This window comes from Castor canadensis, chromosome 2 (genome assembly GCF_047511655.1).
Source record: "Castor canadensis chromosome 2, mCasCan1.hap1v2, whole genome shotgun sequence".
In the NCBI taxonomy this organism is placed as follows: domain Eukaryota; kingdom Metazoa; phylum Chordata; class Mammalia; order Rodentia; family Castoridae; genus Castor; species Castor canadensis.
In genome coordinates, this window is record NC_133387.1 from 91,649,938 (window position 1) to 91,669,663 (window position 19,726).

General features: G+C 37.9%; 1 protein-coding gene across 1 annotated transcript in view; it reads right to left on the bottom strand.

Moving 5' to 3' along the window:
• Positions 1–19,726, bottom strand: part of Nme8 (NME/NM23 family member 8) — a 58,187-nt gene that overhangs the window by 17,165 nt on the left and 21,296 nt on the right. Inside the window, exons 8-10 of the mRNA XM_020177945.2 lie at positions 11,026–11,118; positions 9,374–9,567; positions 4,116–4,291 (exon numbers count right to left, since the gene is read on the bottom strand). Coding sequence (XP_020033534.2) covers positions 4,116–4,291; positions 9,374–9,567; positions 11,026–11,118 — 463 coding nt within the window. The remainder of the gene's footprint in view (positions 1–4,115; positions 4,292–9,373; positions 9,568–11,025; positions 11,119–19,726) is intronic.

Below are 19,726 nucleotides of genomic sequence, written 5' to 3' on the forward strand. Positions count from 1 at the left end.
AAAAGAAAAAGGAGACCCAAATTACTGCAATGATAAATGAAAGCAGAGTCATCACTCTATCACTACAGAACCCACTGGGATTAAACTGACAGTTTGAAAAGTTAAGAAAAACTCTGTGCTTGTAAATTTGCTAACTTATTTAAAATGGACCAATTCCTTGAAGGAAAATAATACTAAAATTCACATAATAAAATCTAGATGATATGAATAGGCCTATATCTATGAGCAAAAGTGGATTTAATTATAAATAACTTTCCAAGAAATAAAGTACCATACATACCCAGATAGTTTCATTGATGAATTCTACAAAACAGTTAAGGAAGAAATTCTACCAGTTCTTTCTAATTGATACCAGATGAAAGAAGCAAAGGAAACTCTTCCTATCTCATATCACAAAACCTCTATTAATCATATACCAAATCAAATGCAGGCATTATAAGAAATGAATGCTAAGAGGTATGGCTCAAGTGGTAGAACACTTACCTTGCAAGTGTAAGGCCCTGAGGTCAAACCCCAGTATTGCCAAAAAAGGAAAGGAATGCTACTGACTTATTGCTATCATGAACATAGATACAGAAATTCTCAAAAAATATTAAATCCCATGATGTATAGATAGTCTATAAGTTTTTTGCTAAAAAAGTATCAACATATTTTGAATATTGATTTTGAAGCTTTTCAAAATATCCAAAGTAATTTACAACTCAATAAGAAAACAAACAACTCAACTTGGATATGGGAAAAGACTATGTGAAGTAATTAAATTATGGCAATTATCACATCCATCTCCCCAAACTCTCATCATACTTTGTGTAAATACATTCAATATCATCTCTTCCAGCTATTTCAAAAGATCTAAAGAGACATAGCTATTGTCCAAGAAATAAGAACAAAAATTTTAAAGTTTCTCCACATCAAAAAAAAAAGAAAGAAAGAAAAACAGTTAACAGAGTCAAGAGTCAGCCCACAGGATGGGAGAAAACCTTCTCTAGCTAGTCAACAGATAAAGGAATAATGTCCAGAATATACAAAGGACACAAAAAACTAAACAGCAGAACAAATAATCCAGTTAATAAATGGGCAAATGAATTTACAGTCCTCGGAAAAAGAAATGTAAATGGCTAATAAATACATGAAGCAGTGTTCAACATCTTTAGCCATAAAGGAAATGCAAAAAAAAAATTATACTGGATTCCATCTCATGCAGTCAGATTGGCAATGATCAAGAAAACAAACAAGAAATTCTGGTGAGGATGTGAGGAGATGTAAAATAGTGTAAACACTACGGAAATCAGTATGGAGGTGTATATCTATATCTATATCTAAATCTATCTATCTATCTATCTATATCTCAAAGAATGTAACTCAGCCACATAGAGAAATGCAATGATGTCATTGGCAGAAAAATAGATGGAACTGAAGATCATCATGCTGGGTGAGATAAGCCAAGCTTAAAAGGTCCAATAATATCTCATGTTCTCACTTGTTTGTAGAACCTAGACCTAAAATAATTTTGATGATAATAATAATATTAGGACATGAATGCATATGGAAGACTGTCTGGGAGGCATCAGTGAGAGAGGGTGGAGGGAAGGAAAGGATACAAGGGGTGAAGAGGGTGAAAGTACACTCTGCATATATATTTATGGAGATAGCATAATGAAACCCACCAAACACTGAAAGGGGAGGGGGAGTAAGAGGAGGATAGGAATATAAAGAAGGGGGTGAACTTGTTCAAGGTACACTGTATGCATCTATGGAATTATACAATGAAACACCCTCATATTATTAATGTATTAAACTAATGTATTAAATCAAAAATAAAATAAAGGTGTTTTTAAAAATTTGGAAACAATGAAATAAGCTTGTTACTTCAATGAAAATATGTTGACAATGATAAAATTAGAAGTTTCAAGCAAAAATTAAAAATTTTAGAAATACTGGAAGCTTAACATCTCAATTCTTAAAAGAAATCTATAACAATAGAAATGGATATAATTATTTACTATTGCTTAATGAAATAATGTTAACATTTGGAAGATCTGCAAACTCAATGAACCAATATTTTTGGATGAAAATGTTTTAATAGCATGTGTTATAAAAAAAAGTGAAAAATAGAACAATGGTTTTGAATTTTTCCCATTGTAACTAATTTATGGGCTATTATTTGTCAAGTGTGGGTATAGTCTCAAAGACTATCTATAGTTTTCTGAAAAGGCTGCCAGAGAAATTTGCAAAAATGTAAGCGTCCCATTCTTAGAACTAAATTTCTTATTTATTTTGGAAAGTATTTTTTCATTAAAGACATCATTTAAATTAAAAAAGAAGGTATGGACATAGCTAGTAAGCACATGAAAAGACATTCAGCCTTGTGTCTTTTGGGGAATTGTAAATTAAAACAACAATGAGAGATCATTGCATACTCCTAGTTCAGTCAGTGTCCAAACACTGACAATACCAAAGGCTGGCAGGGATGCAGAGCCACAGCAACTCTGAGTCATTGCTGCACTGAAATGCATTTTGATAGTTTCTTAGAAAGCTAAACACAATTTTGCACATGATCCACATGATCTTAGATATTTACCCACTTAAGTTGAAAGCGCATGTCTACACAGAAAAGCCCATTGTGAATGTCTACGGCAGTTTTATTCAAAATCGTAAAAAACTGGAAGCAGGCAAAGTATTCTTTGATAGGTAATCTGATAAATAAACTTGGTTATATCCATACAATGGAATATTATTCATCAAAATAAAGCAATGAGCTATCAAGCTACAAAAAGACATGGAGGAATCTTAAACGCACATTTCTAAGTGAAAGAAGTCAGTCTGAAAAAACTATATGACTCCAATCGTATGTCTTTCTGGAAACACAAACTGTAGAGATAGCAAAAAGATTGGTGGTTTCCAGAGGCTTGGGGGTGGGGGTGGGGTAGGGATCCGTAGGTGACTTTCAGGGCAATGATTCATTCTGTATGATTCTGTAATAGGGATACATGATATTTTGTATCAATCCTTAGAATGTGCAAAACAAAGAGTGAACCTTAATGTGAACTGTGACCTTTGGTTAATAATACTGAAATATCAGTTCATTAATTGTAACTATATCACAAAAATACAAGATGTTAGTGGTAGGAGACACGGGATGGGAACACATGGATGAATATGTGGGAACTCTGTATGAGGTTAATTTTCTATAAATCTAAAACTTTTCTAAAAATAAGGTTATTCATTTAAAGATAATATGTACACAGTAAAAAGAGATTTAAAAGGCAAAAAGACAAAAACAGACACAAAACAAAACCTTCCAGACAAAGAATATCCCAGGCCCAGATAATTTCACTGGTAAATTCCAGCAAGGAAGATTTGGCAAAGTCTAGAGACATTTTTGGTTTCCACAACTGGGAGTGGGAGGAATGCTACTGGCCTCGGGAGAACAGAGGCCAAGGATGCCATTCAGCCTCTTACAGCACAGTACATGACATAGCTCCCCACCACACCTCAACCGAGAATTACCTGACTCCAGCTGTAAGTAGATCCCGCTTATGAAACCCTGTTCTAAGGATACTCCCAAAGATACGACGTCAAAACTCCTAAAACTGAATTCAGCAAGTCAGAAAATAAAAGATCCACAGACAGGTATCAATTGTGTTTCTGAACACTAGATATTAACAAAAGAAGGGTTAATATAAAGCCTCTGTTCTTACTCTGTGGTATTAACTCTACCATGTGAATGTGGGTTTAAAACAACCTTGCACCTGTGAGGCACTGGGTTCCATTCCCGAACAAAACCCAACCAATCGACCAACCAAACAAACAAAATAGCATTTAAAGTGCCAGGCACTCTACTTGTACTTTCTTTTTCATTCTAATCTTCTGAATTTTACAAATGAATAGTCTGGTGAAATACCTTATCCAAGTCACACTATTAATTAGGGTTGCCCAGAGCTCTGAATTAAGACATTAGTAATTCCTGCAATGGTAAAAATGACTCTTAACAGAGTCACAGTTTAGAAAATGCTTTGTAAACTCTTCAACTACAAAAAAAAGTTTTATTAATTATTATAGATAAATTATTAAATTAATATTCAATTCTATCTACAAAGTGCTTTATTTCCTACCCTTCCTTTCCTGCAAGAGATCTGGCCGCAGTAATGCCAGTGTCCTTTCCAGCTTCAGACTTTTCATTATTTTAAAATCAGGGAAAAAGATATTCATGAACTTGGTAACATTAGCTGAATTCTCTTCCACGTTGCAAAACTGAGATATTTCTTGCTGCTCCAGATATTCTCGCAAACTATAGAAATGCAAAATATAACTTAAGATTGTCACAAAATAAAGTTTAATATCCATACCAACAAATTAACTGATAATATGTTCACAAATTACTTTGAGTTTAGTAATACAAATAAGAAGTTTTTTTTTTTTTTTTTGCTGGCTGTGGCGTTTGAACTCAGGGCTTTAGCACTTGCAAAGCCAGTGCTGTACTGCTTGAACCACACCTGCAGTCCATTTTGCTTTGGTTATTTTGGAGATGAGTCTCTCAAACTATTTGCCTTGAACTGTGTATGAACGTGTTTGTAGATGCGCAGTTTCCAAGGGTTACTAGCAACAATTGATTTGCTTCCTTTTTATCTTCTTATTTGGTGAATCTTCTAGTATTTTCTGTAAAAGGAGTAGAGATGATATGCCCTAACCACCTTCCTGAGCAACTTTCTTTGCTCTACCAGGTGACTAGCTTGAATGCAGGGGTCTCAGCTTTTATCTCAGTATCCTGGTGATGGGTTCCATTCCAGTTGGCTGTTCCTCTTTTTCTTTTTTTTCAGAGGTGGGGTTTGAAATCAGTTAGGACCTACACCTTCAGCCACTCTACTGGTCACTTTTTTGTGAAAGGTTTTTTTGAAATAGGGTCTCGTCCAGGTTGGCTTCAAACTGTGATCCTCCTGATCTCTGCCTCCTGAGTAGCTAGGATTACAGGTGTGAGCTACCAGTGCCCAGCTGCTAGTCCTTTTTTTAAAGCAGCTCATTCTGAGTTGCTGCTAAGTGTGGAGCTAATGTGCAAGGGAAAATGTAAACCAATAATAAAATTAACTAAGTCAGGTTGCTTGGTATGATCACCATATACCATAATTCTAAACAATGGTAGTAATAAAATATTCCTTAAAAATCATTTTTTATCAGCATTCTCAACAATTTGTGCAGTCAGTGTTGAATTTAAATTATATTTATATGCACTTCTACATGTACTCTTTAAGGTTGCACCTTTTTTTATTACTATTTGTAATTTAAAATATCTTCTACATAGACTAAGGAGGTAGCTCAATGCATTTGTCTTTTATGTGCAAAGGCCTGGGTCTGATCCATGGCACTGAAAGCAAGAAGGCAAGAGATAATAAGAGAAAGAAGGGAGAGAGAGAGGGAGAAGGGAGGGGGGAAGAAAGGAAGGGAGGGAAGAAAGAAGAAAACATCCTCTATATTGTACTGCATATGTAAGAATCAAGCCCAAACAACAAAGCTATTATCATTATTGTCATTTCTGAAATTTATGCTGCAAGGGGACTTTTACATATCTTTGACTATTAAGCAATACTATACAATAAAGTTCAATTTTGAGACTATCATTGGCAAATTTTTTTGTGGCAGTATTGTGGTTTGAACTCTCGTGTTTCTTCATTGCAGGGGAAATATTTTCCTGTTATTTGTTGAATTATAGTTTATCCATCTTTCTTTCTTCTCTATATGGAATGTCTCTTATTAGCACATTGATCCCCAGGATATTCTCCAGATTGCTACTTGTGCTCTCATGATGTCTAGGTTATTTTTCTTTCTGTACTTTGAGCTATTTCTTACATCTGCTTTCCAAGTCATTAATTCCAATTTCAAGTGACTATCAGACCTTCTCATTTTCCAGTGAATTTATAGCTCAAATCATGATTTTTATAATTCAAATTGGACAGGCAGTTTTGTGTATATATAGCACCAGGATCTCAAACACTGTTATGATATTATCATTATTATTTCAGTTAAGGAGTCATTCTGTCAATAGCAGCTCTTTTTCACTGACTACTCAGTTCCCTTTGTTGGGTGGTCATTTCCCTTTGCTGGTCACAGGGGATTTCATTGTAGCTTTTGGTGTGTTAAGTGGTGTAAGCCCTATTGTAAAATGGCCTCTGGGTTATGATCCTGTGCTGCAGAGAGAACACAGAAGGCTGCCTGTGCCCTGAGGGAACTTCAAGGACAGGAATTCCGGAAACTTTTGCAACTCCATCATGGCCTTTTAGAGCACAGAAATATCCTTCTGTCAGCCTTGCCCTTGTGAGATACTCTGTTTGTTCTTATCAGAGCCAGCTTGTTTCCAGGCTCCTGTCTCCTGAGTCTGACCTCAGGCATTGCCGCCCTCAGTGCAGAACACTCCACATTCCATCTTCTCTTCAGCTAGGGGCCTAAGCAGAGCTCCAGGCCTTACCTGCAGCCAGCTGCTGACTGGAGCAGGTTCCCTTTGATTCTGGAGAGGCCAGAAAGTTCAGCGTACAAAAGCACACTCACCGGATCCTAGAAACACTTTTGGAGCTATTATCTTTAATTTAAATAAGAATTACACAAAAGAAAATCTAGCTCTCTATAGACACGACAAATAGAGAAGTCACCAGGAATAGAATTCTGGGGACACATGGAGATGATCCCAACTTAAGATGGTTTGGCCTGTGATTTTCTGACTTTCCAATGGTGCAAAATCAGTATACATTTGTTAGAAATAGTACTTCTTATTTTGAATTGTGACCTTTTCCCCAGCCAGTGATATGTGGCATGATCCTCTCTCCATGCTAGACAACAGTGAGCCATTACTCTCAGTCAGCCACATGATCAAAGGGAAAACAACAGTCTGCTGTGGCTGAGCTGTGGTGTTTGATAAGGTAGGTGGATTAAATGCATCTTCCATTTGTGATATTTTAACTTCTGATGAGTCTATTGGGACACAATCCTATCTTGTGTTGAGAAGCATCTGTACATTATGGGAGGCGGGAAATGTCCTCTGCACTCAGCTGTAAAGATTTAAAGCTGAAAGGAACCCCAGAGATCATTTAATTCTTCCTTTGCATTTCCAAGACATGGCATGTAGTAGAATTTTAATATATGCTGCATGAATGCATGGATGCATAGCAGAATGAGCGAGCAGATGAGTGAAGACCTCAGTAAGCACTGATAATACCCAGCAATGCAGCTAACGGACCCACACTGTCATCTGTAGAACTGGAAGGCAAATAAATGACATTGACCTCTGACTTCCCCCTCCTTCCTTTGGGAGTACTAGGGTTCTTACTCAGGGTCTTATTAGGCAGGCAGTCTACCATTTGAGCCATGTTCCCAGCCCTTATTGTGCTTGATTATTTTTTAGATAGTGTCTTACCCTTTTTTGCCTACACTGGCCTCAACTGCAATCCTCTTTCCTACACCTCCTACATAGTTGAGATTACTGGCATGCACCATCATGCCCACCCAGCTTACATGTTGAGATGAGGGGGGTCTCACTAGTTTTTTGCCAACTGTGATCCTCCCCATCTCTGCCTTCTGTCCTCTGACTTCTTAATACATAGGCTGATTAAAGAGACAGACATGCATATGGGTGATATAAATCATGTAACAAGTAGCCACTATGAAGAAATCTGGAATGTGAATGAAAAATGTAGGTGCCAGTGTTGAGTTTTCCTGACTCTTCGCTGCTCTTCCCAGGAGGAGGTAGGCAGGTTAACACTGGCATGAAGGAAGCATTCCCGCGAATGGGTTCACACAATGTCAAGTGTGTCCCTGTAGGAATAACCAACCAAGCCTCAGGGCTCTGCTGCCCTGGACACAGTTTATATTCATAGAAGAAGCCACCCAACACTCTTACCAGCCTAACTGCTCTGCCTTTAGCTTCCCGTCTGCCCCTCCCAGCATCCCCACCATCCAGGGAGGAGAGTGTGAGACTTGAGGTGGGGAGAGGTGGCAATAAAAAGTGAGCGTGAACACAAATGTGTAAATTATTCTTGAGAGTTTTTGTCCTTAGAGCTTTAGGCTCTGGATCAGCTTGAAAGATGGCAGACTGCAGCAACAGCACTGCTAGGCCATCCCTGCAGAGAAAATGATACAGCAGCAGGCAGCAGACAGACTGCTCCACACCACCTGGGCGGCTCGCTTGTGGCCATTGCTCAGAAGAAACACCAGCCAAACACAAGTGGATTCCCAATGTATAAAAAGCAAACACTGAAGCCTCACATGTCCCATGTCCCATCCCACCCCCATTCTGCCAATTAAAGCCCTGATATTGGTTATGTTGTGTGTGGCTGATAAGCACCTGGAGACAATGGCTTCTCAACATTGCATGGAGGGAAGATGTGTTCCCTTAGCCGTGGCACCCAGGAACAACTGACTTCTCATACCAATTGCATTGGGTGCTTCACAGGACACTTCTCCATTTTCTCCTTCTCCTTCTTCTTTTGAATCCTCAAAGTCACCCCCCACCCCCGCCACAAAATCCTCTGTCAGTATTTCATTTCCTTATGAGTTCCTCTATCCTGCTTAAAACTTGGAACTACTGAAATTATAATCTCCTGCTTGGGGACTGGGGGCATAGCTCAGTGGTAAAGTGTTTGCCTAGCACATACAATGTCGTGGGTTCAATCCCCAACACTGCAGTAACAAAACAAATTGTAGAAACTCCTGCTAACTAAATATGGCATCGCTAGGAACCAGCAGATGTAGCTATTCAAGACAAGCCACCAGCTGGACACTGGTGGCTCACGCTTATAATCCTAGATACTTGGGAGTCTGAGATCAGGAGGATCATAGTTTGAGGCTAGGCTGGGCAAATAGTTCACAAGACCCTATCTCCAAAATAACCAGAGCAAAATGGACTGGAGGTGTGGCTCAAGTGGTAGAGTACCTGACTTACAAGCACAAAGCTTTGAGTTTAAACCCCAGTCCCACCCAAAAAAAAAAATGTTCATATACAACTGTTTTGTTATCAGAAATTTGTTATCACCCACTATCTTAAGTGAAAGAGCATAGGAAAGACAGGAAGAGAATGTGGGATGATGGAGGGAGACAAGTAGAGGATTATGCCTGGCTCCTGTATACCCCTCAGGCCCCAGGTCATGAGGCCAGACTGTTGTGCCCATGTTCAGAAAGGCAAGCAGGGAAACAAGTTCCTTTCTAACATTCTTGGCAGAAATTTTCAGAACAATCCCAACTTTTCTGAATATACAATATTTAGGTTGACTGGAAGAAATACTTGTGGTCTGCAACATAAAACCATTTGTGCTTAGGTTTGAGATATTCAGACATTGCACTTCATTATTTAGTGACACACTGTAAATGGTAAGCCCCTGCTGTTAGTTACCTGACCCGTTTCATCCTCACTTCAGGTGTAAACTCAGCTTTGGTCATATCTTCATACTCAGAAGCTTCTTTAGGCTCCATCTCAGGCTGATATTCAGTTTCCTCAAAGGAATCCTGCCGTTCTTTCCCTTTAGATATAACTAGCACATAGCTAAGGCCAGTTGTCATAGTAGACACAAATTCTTCAAAGTCAAGCTACAAAATAAAATGACAACTATATTCTTCAGCCTCCTGACTTGGTTGGACTAAAATGGCAGCTATTGCACAAGTCCAATGAAAACTTTGTCTTCGTGATCACTGAACAAAAGGAAGTAGTCCTTACAGACCCTCCTGTTTGCAAAGACAATTTTGGGGGATAGAGATGCATGGCTAGCAGGAATTGATCTTAAAGAGAGTCAAGCAGCTACTTTCAAACACTAGGATGTGTTCATCGGTGGGACCTGGCAAAACACAACCTTTGGAGCTCAATCCTAAAGGGGTTGATTCAGTAACTATTAGGGTTTGGATCTGAAATGCCCTCCAAAGACCATGGGCTTAAGGCTTGTGGGCTATGCAGAAAGTAGGGCCTACTGGAAGGAAGTGAGGTCACTGGAGATATGCCCTCGAAGGGGCTATTGGGACTCTGGTTCCTCCACTCTGTCCCTTTTCCTGCATCCTGGTCACCAGGAGGTGGACAGTTTTGCTCCACCACACACTCTCTGTCATGATGTTCTGCCTCGCCACAGGCCCAAAGAGATGGAGCTGAGCAACCCTGGACTGAAATCTCTGAAACCATGAGCAAAGTCAGTCTTTTCTCCTTTTAAGTTGATTTTTCTTAGGTATTTTGTCCCTGCCATGGAAAGCGACTAAACAATAGCTTTTGGGTAAAGTTCATGAGTTCGATTTTCCCCAAAGGTCACAGTTGTTGCTGATACAACTAGTCCAAACTTTTATTTTATATGAGTGGAATTTGGGGTCAAAAGAGATAGCCTGAATGATGCAGCCAGTTCTACAAAGCACTGTCCGGTAGAATTTTCCGCACTCTCCAGCACAGTGGCTACCTGTGGCTATTGAGCTATGGAGATGTGACGAGAGCACTAGATTCTGAATTTTTAATGCTATTTAATCTTAATAAATTTAAATTCAAATGGTCACATGTATCTACTGACCACCAAATTGGACAGCAGGTTTTTAGAAACTAGGTCTCCTGAACCCCAAGCCCGCACACTTTTAACACTTACCACCTCCTTTATCAAGTTCTACTAGGCAAAACAGATCTTACACACATACAGTCTAGGAGCAAAAGGACCTCAGGCAAAGAATGGATTACAACCTTCCGGTGTAGCTCATGACCAGGAGAGCCTTCAGCACAGGGTCAAAATTTATAAGAAAAGACAAGCTATTCTCTTCCAGAGGACACAACAAAAGAGGTCTTCAGTAAAACACAACTCCCACCATTCGGTTTTGCCTGAGGGTCTTTCTCCATACAGGAGATTTCCCTACAGCAGCCACCTTTGTCATCACCAAGTTATGAACACCATCAGGAACACCTGAAGCTTAAGTAACTGTCCAGGCTCACCCATTTGCTGCTCTGCAATGAAGATCGGAAGCTTAAAGGAATAATTGTATCTGAATATACTTGTAAGCATAATGACTGTTCTTAGGCCTTCTTACCTGGTCTTCCATTGAACTGTAGAAGTCTCTCACTTGCTCTTCAGTGAGCATCCTTCTATCCTCTGCTTCTATGACAAATCCTGCACTGGTAATCTTCATTTAGAGTCAGGTCAGATCCAGACGTGAAGTAGGATCACATGTAAAATAAGTCAAGGATGCTTGTTTTCAGAGCTGAATAAATTACAGTTTGAAGGCGTTTCATGTAAAGACCTCAGCAAAACCCACAGGGAAGCTGGGTGTGGCGGCATACATTCGTATTGCCAGCTACTTGGTAGGCAGAGGTATGAGGATCAAAATTTGAGGCTAGGTGGGGCAAAGTTAGCAAAAACTTAACAACAACAACAAAAAGACTGGATGTGGTTCAAGTGGCCAAGGGCCTGCCTAGCAAGTACAAGGACCTGGATTTAATCCCCAATATTGCCAAAAAAAAAAAAAAAAATCTCTAGGTCACTGGTTTTGAAGTGGCTTAGAAATACTCAGAGAAGTTTCTTTTAAGGTCCCCTAGATACCCAAGTTGTCAAAGTATTTCTGTTACACTGAGGGCCTTAAAGTGTGGATAAACATAATTCCAAGGAAAGAAATCACAACTTTCTGGGTCACTCAGGAAAACATGAATTCAGAAGCACAAATTGTTACCAAAATTATTTTAATTTCTTTTTAGTTCTTTAATTTTTCCTTTATATTTGTACTTTTAAGTGTTTTCTGGCAGTACTAGGGTTTGCACTCAGGCCCTTGTGCTTGTTAGGCAAGTGCTCTCTTTGAGCCATGCCTTCGGCCCTTTTGCTTTAGTTTGTTTTTCAGATATGGTCTTGAACCATACTCCTCCTACCTCCACCTCCCAATTAGCTGAGATTATAGACATGTACCATCACACCCACCATGTTTTTTGAAATAAGTTCCTGCTAACTTCTTGCCCATGCCAACCTCAAACTGTGATCCTCCTGTCTCCGCCTCCTGAGTAGCTGGGTTTACAAAGTGTACTAGCACACCTAGCCAACATTTTACTGGTTTTGGTGGTACTGGGGTTTGAACTCAGGGTCTCACACTTTCTAGGCAGGTGCTCTACCACTTGAGTCATGCTCTTTTGCTTTAGTTACTTTTCAGGTAGGGTCTCACCATTTTTTTCCCAGGCTGGTCTGGACTATGATCCTCATACTTTTACCTCCCACATAGCTGGGATGAAAGGCAAGCACCACCACACTCAGCTTTTTTGTTGAGATGGGGGGTCTCTTTAACTTTTTGCCTGGACTTGCCTCAAACCACGATCCTCCCAATTTCTGCCTCCTAAATAGCGTGGATTATAGGTGTAAGCCACTATTCTCAGCTCAATTTTTTTCTTTTTAAAAATAGTGTGTATTAATTGTAAAAAATAGAATGTTTCATAATGACATTTTCATCAATGTACTTTGACTATATTTCTCACTTCTCCACCTTCCCACTAGTCCTTGTACTATTCCCTAATAGTACTTCTACTTTCATGGGTTTTTTTTTTTCATGTATGAGAGAAAATATGTGGTATTTCTCTTTCTGAGTCTGGCTTATTTTGCTTTGCATTATGATCTCTAATTTGTTTAAAATTTTCCTACAAAAGGCATGATTCCATTCCTTTTAATGATCAAACAATAATCCATTGCATAATAGTCAATTAATAATCCATCCACATCTTCTTTATCCATCCATCCATTGATGAGGTTCTAGGCTGATTCCATGACTTGGCTATTGTGAACGGTGCCACAGTAAACATGGATGTGCAGGTGTCTCTATTGTACACTGCCTTTGATTCCTTCAGGTGTACAGCCAGTAGTAGTACAGATGAATCATATGATAGTTCTACTTTTAGTTTTTTGAGGAACCTCCATACAAATTTTCATGGTAGCTTGCAATTGACATCCCCGCCAGCAGTGTGTAAGGATTCTGTTCCCCCCACATCCTTGCCAGCATTACTTATTTTTTGTTTTTGGTATTCTGACTGGAGTGAGTTGGAATCTTAATGCAGTACTGATTTGCATTTCTCTGATGGATAAAGTTTATCGAATATTTTCTCATGTATTCATTGGTCATTTATATATCTTCATTTAAAAATTGCCTGTTCCATGCATTTGTCCATTTCCTGATCACATTATTAGCTCTCTTGGTAGTTTCTCTTGAGTTCTTTATAAGTTCTGAATATTGATCCTATCAGATAAACATCTGACAAACATTTTCTTCTAGTACCTAGACTATCTCTTCACTCTGATAATTTTTTCCCTTGATGTGAAGAAGCATTTTACCTTGATTCAATCCCATTTGTTAATTCTTGCTCTTATTTCCTGAGCTACTATAGTCTCATATAGAAAGTCCTGGCTTATTCCTATATCTTGAGGTGTTTTCTCTGTATCTTTCTGTACTGGTTTCAGAATTTCAGGTCTGACATGAGGGTCAATGATCCACTTGGAGTTGATCTTTGTACAGAGGAAGAGGTAGGGTTCTAGAATCAGCCTTACATGCGTAAATATCCAGTTTTCCCAACACAACTTTAAAAAGAGATAGTCTTTTGCCCAGTTGTATATTTTGTATGCTTCAGCAGCAATCAGATGGCTGTAGCTGTGTGGGTTTATTTCTGGGTCCACTGTTAGATTCCACTGGTCAACACGTCTGTTTCTATGTCAGTGCCATACTGTTTTTGTTATGATGGAGATATCATATAATTTAAGTTTGGGTATTGTGATAACTCCATCATTGCTGTATTTTACTCAAAATTGCTGTAGCAATTTTGTGCTTGCATATGAATTTTAGAATTGAATTATTCAATTTTATTGAGAAATTTATTGGAATTTTGATGGGTATTGTATTGGATCTATAGATGGCTTTCAGATATATGACCATTTTCACAATATTAATTCTGCTGATCTTTGAACATGGGATGTCTTTCCACCTTCTAATGTCTTCTATAATTTCTTTTTCAATGTTTTATAATTTTCACTATACAGGTCTTTCAAATCTTTGTTTAGGTTCATTCCCAGGTATTTTTACTTTGGTGAGGATAATTATAAATGAGGTTATATTCCTGGTTTCATTGTCAATGAATTTGCTGTTTGTTTATAGAAAAGCTACTGATTTTTGTATGCTGATTTTATATCCTGCTACTTTGCTGAAAGTGTTTATCAGATCTAAGAGTCTTTCTGGTAGACCCTTTAGAGTCTTTTAAATATAGAATCAGATCATCTACAAGTAGAGATAATTGGACTTCTTCCTTTCTAGTCATATCCCTTCTATTTCTCTATTTTGCCTTATTGCTTTGGCTAAGATTTCAAGCACTATATTGAGTAAAAGTGGTAGTAGTGGAAAATTTCTGTCTCATTTGTGATTTCAGAGGAAATGCTTCTAGTTTTTCATCCTTCAGTACAAAATGATGGCTATAGGTCTGTCACATATAGCCTTCATTATGTTTGGGTATGATCGTTTCTTTCCTAGTTTCTTTAAGGCTTTTATAATGAGGAGATGCTGAGTTTTGTTAAAGGCTTTTTCTGCATCTATTGAAATAATCATGTGATTTTTGTTCAAGATTCTAATTGTGTGCTATATCACATTTATCTATTTGTTTGTGTTGAGTAATAGATTATTAGTATTTTATCTGTTGCAATAATTCATTTTGTCTCTAATTTTGTTAGTTTATATCTTCTCTTCCTTTCTTTTGGTGAATTTGTCTAAGGGTTTGACAATTTTGTCTATTCTTTAAAAGAACCAACTCTTTGTTTCATCAATCTTTTGTATAGTAGTTTTAGTTTCTTTTTCATTAATATCAGCTCTGATCTTTGTTATTTCTTTCCTTCTCCTAATCTGGGGGTTAAGCTATACTTGCTTTTCTAAGACCTTGAGATTATTAGGTTATTTGAGATCAGTATGATTTTTGGGGGGCAGTACTGGGGATTGAACTCAGGGCCCCATTTTTTTGCCAAGCAGGGTCTCTACCACTTAAGATACTCTGCCAACTCTTTTTGCATTGTTATTTTTGAGATAGGGTCTTTATACCTGGGTTTGCATACACTGCAATCCTCCTATTTGTGCTTTCCAATGTGGTTGCAGTGACAGGTGCAAGGCAATGTGCCCAGTCATTGGTTGAGATGGAGTCTTGTGAACTTTTGGCCCAGGCTGGACTTGAATTGTGACCCTCCCAATCTCTTTCTCCCAAGTAAAAAGGACAACAGGCTTAAGCCATCATATTTGCCCTGATAATTTTAATGCAAGCTTTTATAGCTATAAAATTGTCTCTTAGGACCAATTTCACTATATCACACAGGTTTTGGCATATTGTGTTTTCATTTTCATTTGATTCTAGGTTTTTTTAATCCCTCTCCTTATTTTTTCAATGACCCACTAATCATTCAAAAGTATAATTTCCATCTCCATGTGTTGAAATATTCTCTTTAGCTTCCCTTGCTGTTAATTTCTAGTTTTATTTCATTATGATCTGCTAAAATACAAGAAAATTATTTCAATTTTCTTATTTCAATTTTCTTATAATTGTTAAGATTTGCTTTATGTCTGAAAATATATTTTTGAGAGCTGTAGACTGATGAAAAGAAGGAGTGTTCTGTTGGGTGGAATAATGTGTGTGTGTGTGTGTGTGTGTGTGTGTATTAAGTAATTTGATATATATATATATGTATATATATACATATATATATATATTGCTTTTTAACTCTGAGTTTTCCATGTTGATTCTTCGTCTTGCTGACTTATCTATTGATGAGAGTGCTGTATTAATGTTGCCCACTATTATTGTATTGGGGTCTATCTAAGCCATTATAATCTGTAGTGTTTGTTTGATGAAACTGGTTGTGCTAACATTAAGTTGCATATATGTTTATAGTTGTTATATCTTGGTGATGGATTGTTCCCTTTATAAATATGCAGTGACCTTCTTTGTCTCTGACAAATTTTGTTCTGAAGTTTACTACATCAGGTATAAGAGAGAATAGCTACTCCTGTTAGCTTTGGGGTTCCAATTACTTAGAATATCTTGTTCCCTCCTTCTACTTTAAATCTGTGGTTTTGTTTTTTCTTTTGTTTTGTTGCCAGTAGAGTGTGTTTCTTGTAGGAAGCAAACCATTGGGTCTTTTCTTAAATCCAATCCACCAGTCTGTGTCTTTTATATTTGGAAAATTAAGACCACTAACATTCATAGTTGTTATTAAAAGACATTTGTTAATTCCTGTTATTTTGTTGTTTTTGTAATTTTTTTTCCTAATCTTCATTTGTTTATTTACTCTTCTAGTGAGATTTATTCTTTCCTATATTCTCATGATTTTGATTCCTCTTCTTTGGGTAGGAATTCTTTAAGTATCTTCTGTAATACTGGCTTAGTGACCATGAATTCCTTTAGTTTTTGTTTATTGTCAGATGTATTCATTTCTCCTTCAATTTTGAAAGGCAGTTTTGGGGATACACTAATCTAGGTTGGCAGTTATTTTCTTTCAGGATTGAAGTATATCATTCAATGTCCTCCATACTTTTAGAATTTCTGCTGAGAAATCTGTTTTTCTGAGATATTTGCCTTTTTTTCTGACTTGGCACTTCTCTCTTGCAGCTTTCACTATTCTCTGTTGTGTACACTTGGTGTTTTAACTTGATATGGGAAGGTTCTTTACTGATCATATCTGTGTTGTGCATCCTATATCTGGATGTCCACCTCTTTCTCAAGATTTGGGACATTTCTGCTATTATTTTACTGAATATATTTTCTATGCCAATACCTTATATCTCTTTTCTTTCTGTGGCCATGATACATCAGTTTGGTCTTTCAATATTGTCCAAGAGTTCTTGTGTCATACTTTCTTATTTTTTTTCTTTATTATTGCCTGCTTATTGTTATTCATTGACCTTTTCTTCAAACCCTGATGTTCTGTCTTCCACTTGACCTATTTTATTTGTGAGGCTTTCAACTGAGTTTTGATCTAAAATACTGAGCTTTTCAATTCCAAAATTTCAATTTTATTTTTTCAGAATCTCTATGCCTTTATTTTATTCCTTTTTCATATTCTGCATTGGCTTCCCTATGTCACTCAACTGTATATATTATCTTTTGGGGGGGTATGGTGTTGTTCTGGAAGCTGAACACAGGGCCTCAGGCTTACTAGGCAGGTGCTCTATCATTTGAATCAGTCTGCCAGTGCTTTTGCTTTAATTATTCTTCACATGGGGCCTCATGTTCTTGTACAGGCTGGCCTATACACCAGTTCTAAGCTAAGCTTCCCACATGGCTGAGATGACAGGTATACATCACTATGCCCAGCTACTGGTTGAGATGGGGATCTCCTGAACTTTTTGCCTGGGCTGATCTCAAACCATGATTCTCCAAATCTCTGCCTCCCTAACAGCCAGGATTGTAAGCATGAGCCACACCACTGGTATTGAGTACATTCATGTATTTATTTGTGTCCTCTTTGGATTCATTGATTATTTTTATAACAATTCTTTTGAATTCTTTGTATAAAATTTCATCAACTTTGCTATCATTAGAATCAGTGACTGTGAAGTTGTTAACTTTGGAGGAATTATGTTTCCTTGTTTTTTCACATTGTTTATATTACTGCATTGGAATTTGTATATATGAGGTAAAATTATTGACTGAAAAATTTAATCTCCTGTATTATCTCTGCTGAGGTATCTGAGAAGATTTGGGAAGGGCCAGGTTGTGGCAGGATTGAGGTGCAGTTCTTCAAAACTGGGATAGGGGTGTGGCTCAGTGACCAAATATTCACCCCCATAGGGTCTGGGCTTGATCTCCAGCACCACTGAGAAAGAAGAAAACTAACTGCAGTAGCAGCCACAGCTGATAGACAAACCAGCTATGGAAATACAGTAAGTAATAACCTACTAAAAACAATTCTTAGTACAACTCCAAAAAGATTAGAAGAAAAAGAAGCAAAGAAATACTGCAAAAAGGGAAGAGCAAAATAAGAGATGATTAAAAGTTTAATATTAAAACCTTAGTGTGGTGTCACACCAACAATTCTGGAACTTGGGATGCTGAGGTGTGGAAACCCCAAGCCAGGTTAGGTCTTAGCTTAGAGTGAGAGCCCATCTTGAAAAAGAAAATAGGACAAGACAAAAGAAGTTAGATATTAAAAGGAGATGAGAAAGAAATATAAAAACAAAGAAAATGAAAAAAAGAAATTGTTTACAAATAGAATTTAAAAATTATACATAAATATTTAAACAGGTGGTCTTGTCAAGAAAGTCTCTATGGAAAAACAAATAAGTTAAAAAAAGGAGTGAATAAAATTTATATATATTTTTTAAAAAATGACAGGTTTCCATATAAGGAGGTCAGTTGTGTGGACAGCAAAGAAAGATCTCAACCTATGCTGAATACCACTTTTTTCTGTAGCTACTGTGGCCATGTCCTACCTAGAAAGAGCAGTCTGTGTGCTATTTGGCTTCCTTTTATTTCCTCCATGGTGTTTGCCTAGCAACTAGAGGAAGTGGTTTGTGGACAAAGCTATCTGTGAATATTCTGGACTGTCTTTTTCTTTGGCAGGTCCTAGTCTCTAGTGCCTTGAAATGTCTGGGTTTGAGGTAGGGAAGCCCTGTGGAGATGCAGTCATCTGTGCCTAGGTGAAATGCTCTTGCACTATACCCTCTGGGTCTCTGATTTTTGTAACTTAGCTCCCACACTTAGTCACTTATTGCTTCTTGTTTCCCCACTCCTGTTACTCTCAGAGCTAGCTTCCCTACTTGACAGCTCCAAATGGGAAGCAACTTCCACTCCCCACTGTGTCTCTGACTCATTTCCCACTACATGGAGTTTTCCATGTCTCTGACTCAAAGTCTTTCCCTTGTAGCTACACCAGCTCTCCAGGTCAGAACTCACTGGATTAGTACCCTTGCTGGGAGTTCCCAGACACAAGGCAATGCAGAGACCTTTGACTCCTAAAGCTGTAGAGTTAGTAGCTTCTACAAATGGCTTTGCTCCATGTACTGCAGCTGAAAGTTGAGAAGTGGAGTCTTCCCAGTGCCAGTATGCTATGCAGACTCCAGGACCCCTGTCTGGCAAGACTACAAATCCGCTCAGTGCTGAGCACTCCTTGGTGACTCAGGCAAGTCACCAAAAGGCCCTCTTTCTCTCCCTTAATTCCACTGTCTAAATTTTCTGGATTTTGTTTTGTGTAAATAAGATTTTGTCTGTTCATAAATGAAACTGCATTGTGTGTTTTCTGAGGTTCTCCCACTTTCTTTCTTTTGCTTCAGTTCCTGCCCTCTGCAGCTGTATGCTCTGCACTGCAGACTGAAGCAATCTTTCTCTCCCTCTGTTTCACTCCCCAAATGTTCTATTTTATAAGGTTCCGTGTTTGCTACTGAAACTTCAGTGCCTTCCTGCAGTCACCCATCTCAAATGGTAGATGCTCTCCAGCTGTTCTGGCTACATACCCTAAAGATGCTAGCAATCAGTGGATGCCACTAGTATGCCATCTCCTTAATTTTTAATTTTTGAAGGCTATAACTCATAATCTAGCAAATCTTACTATTTTTTAATTTAACTTTCTCTTAGCAACCAAATTGTTAGGAAGGATAGAACTTTGGAATTATCCATGTTTTATCTATTTTAATGAAGATTTAATTTAATGACAAAATTCAGTTTGCCTGCCACTCAAAGAGAAATTTTGAAGTACAGATGGCAAACCCACCTGATGAAGTACTAAATTATAAAATAAGAGTG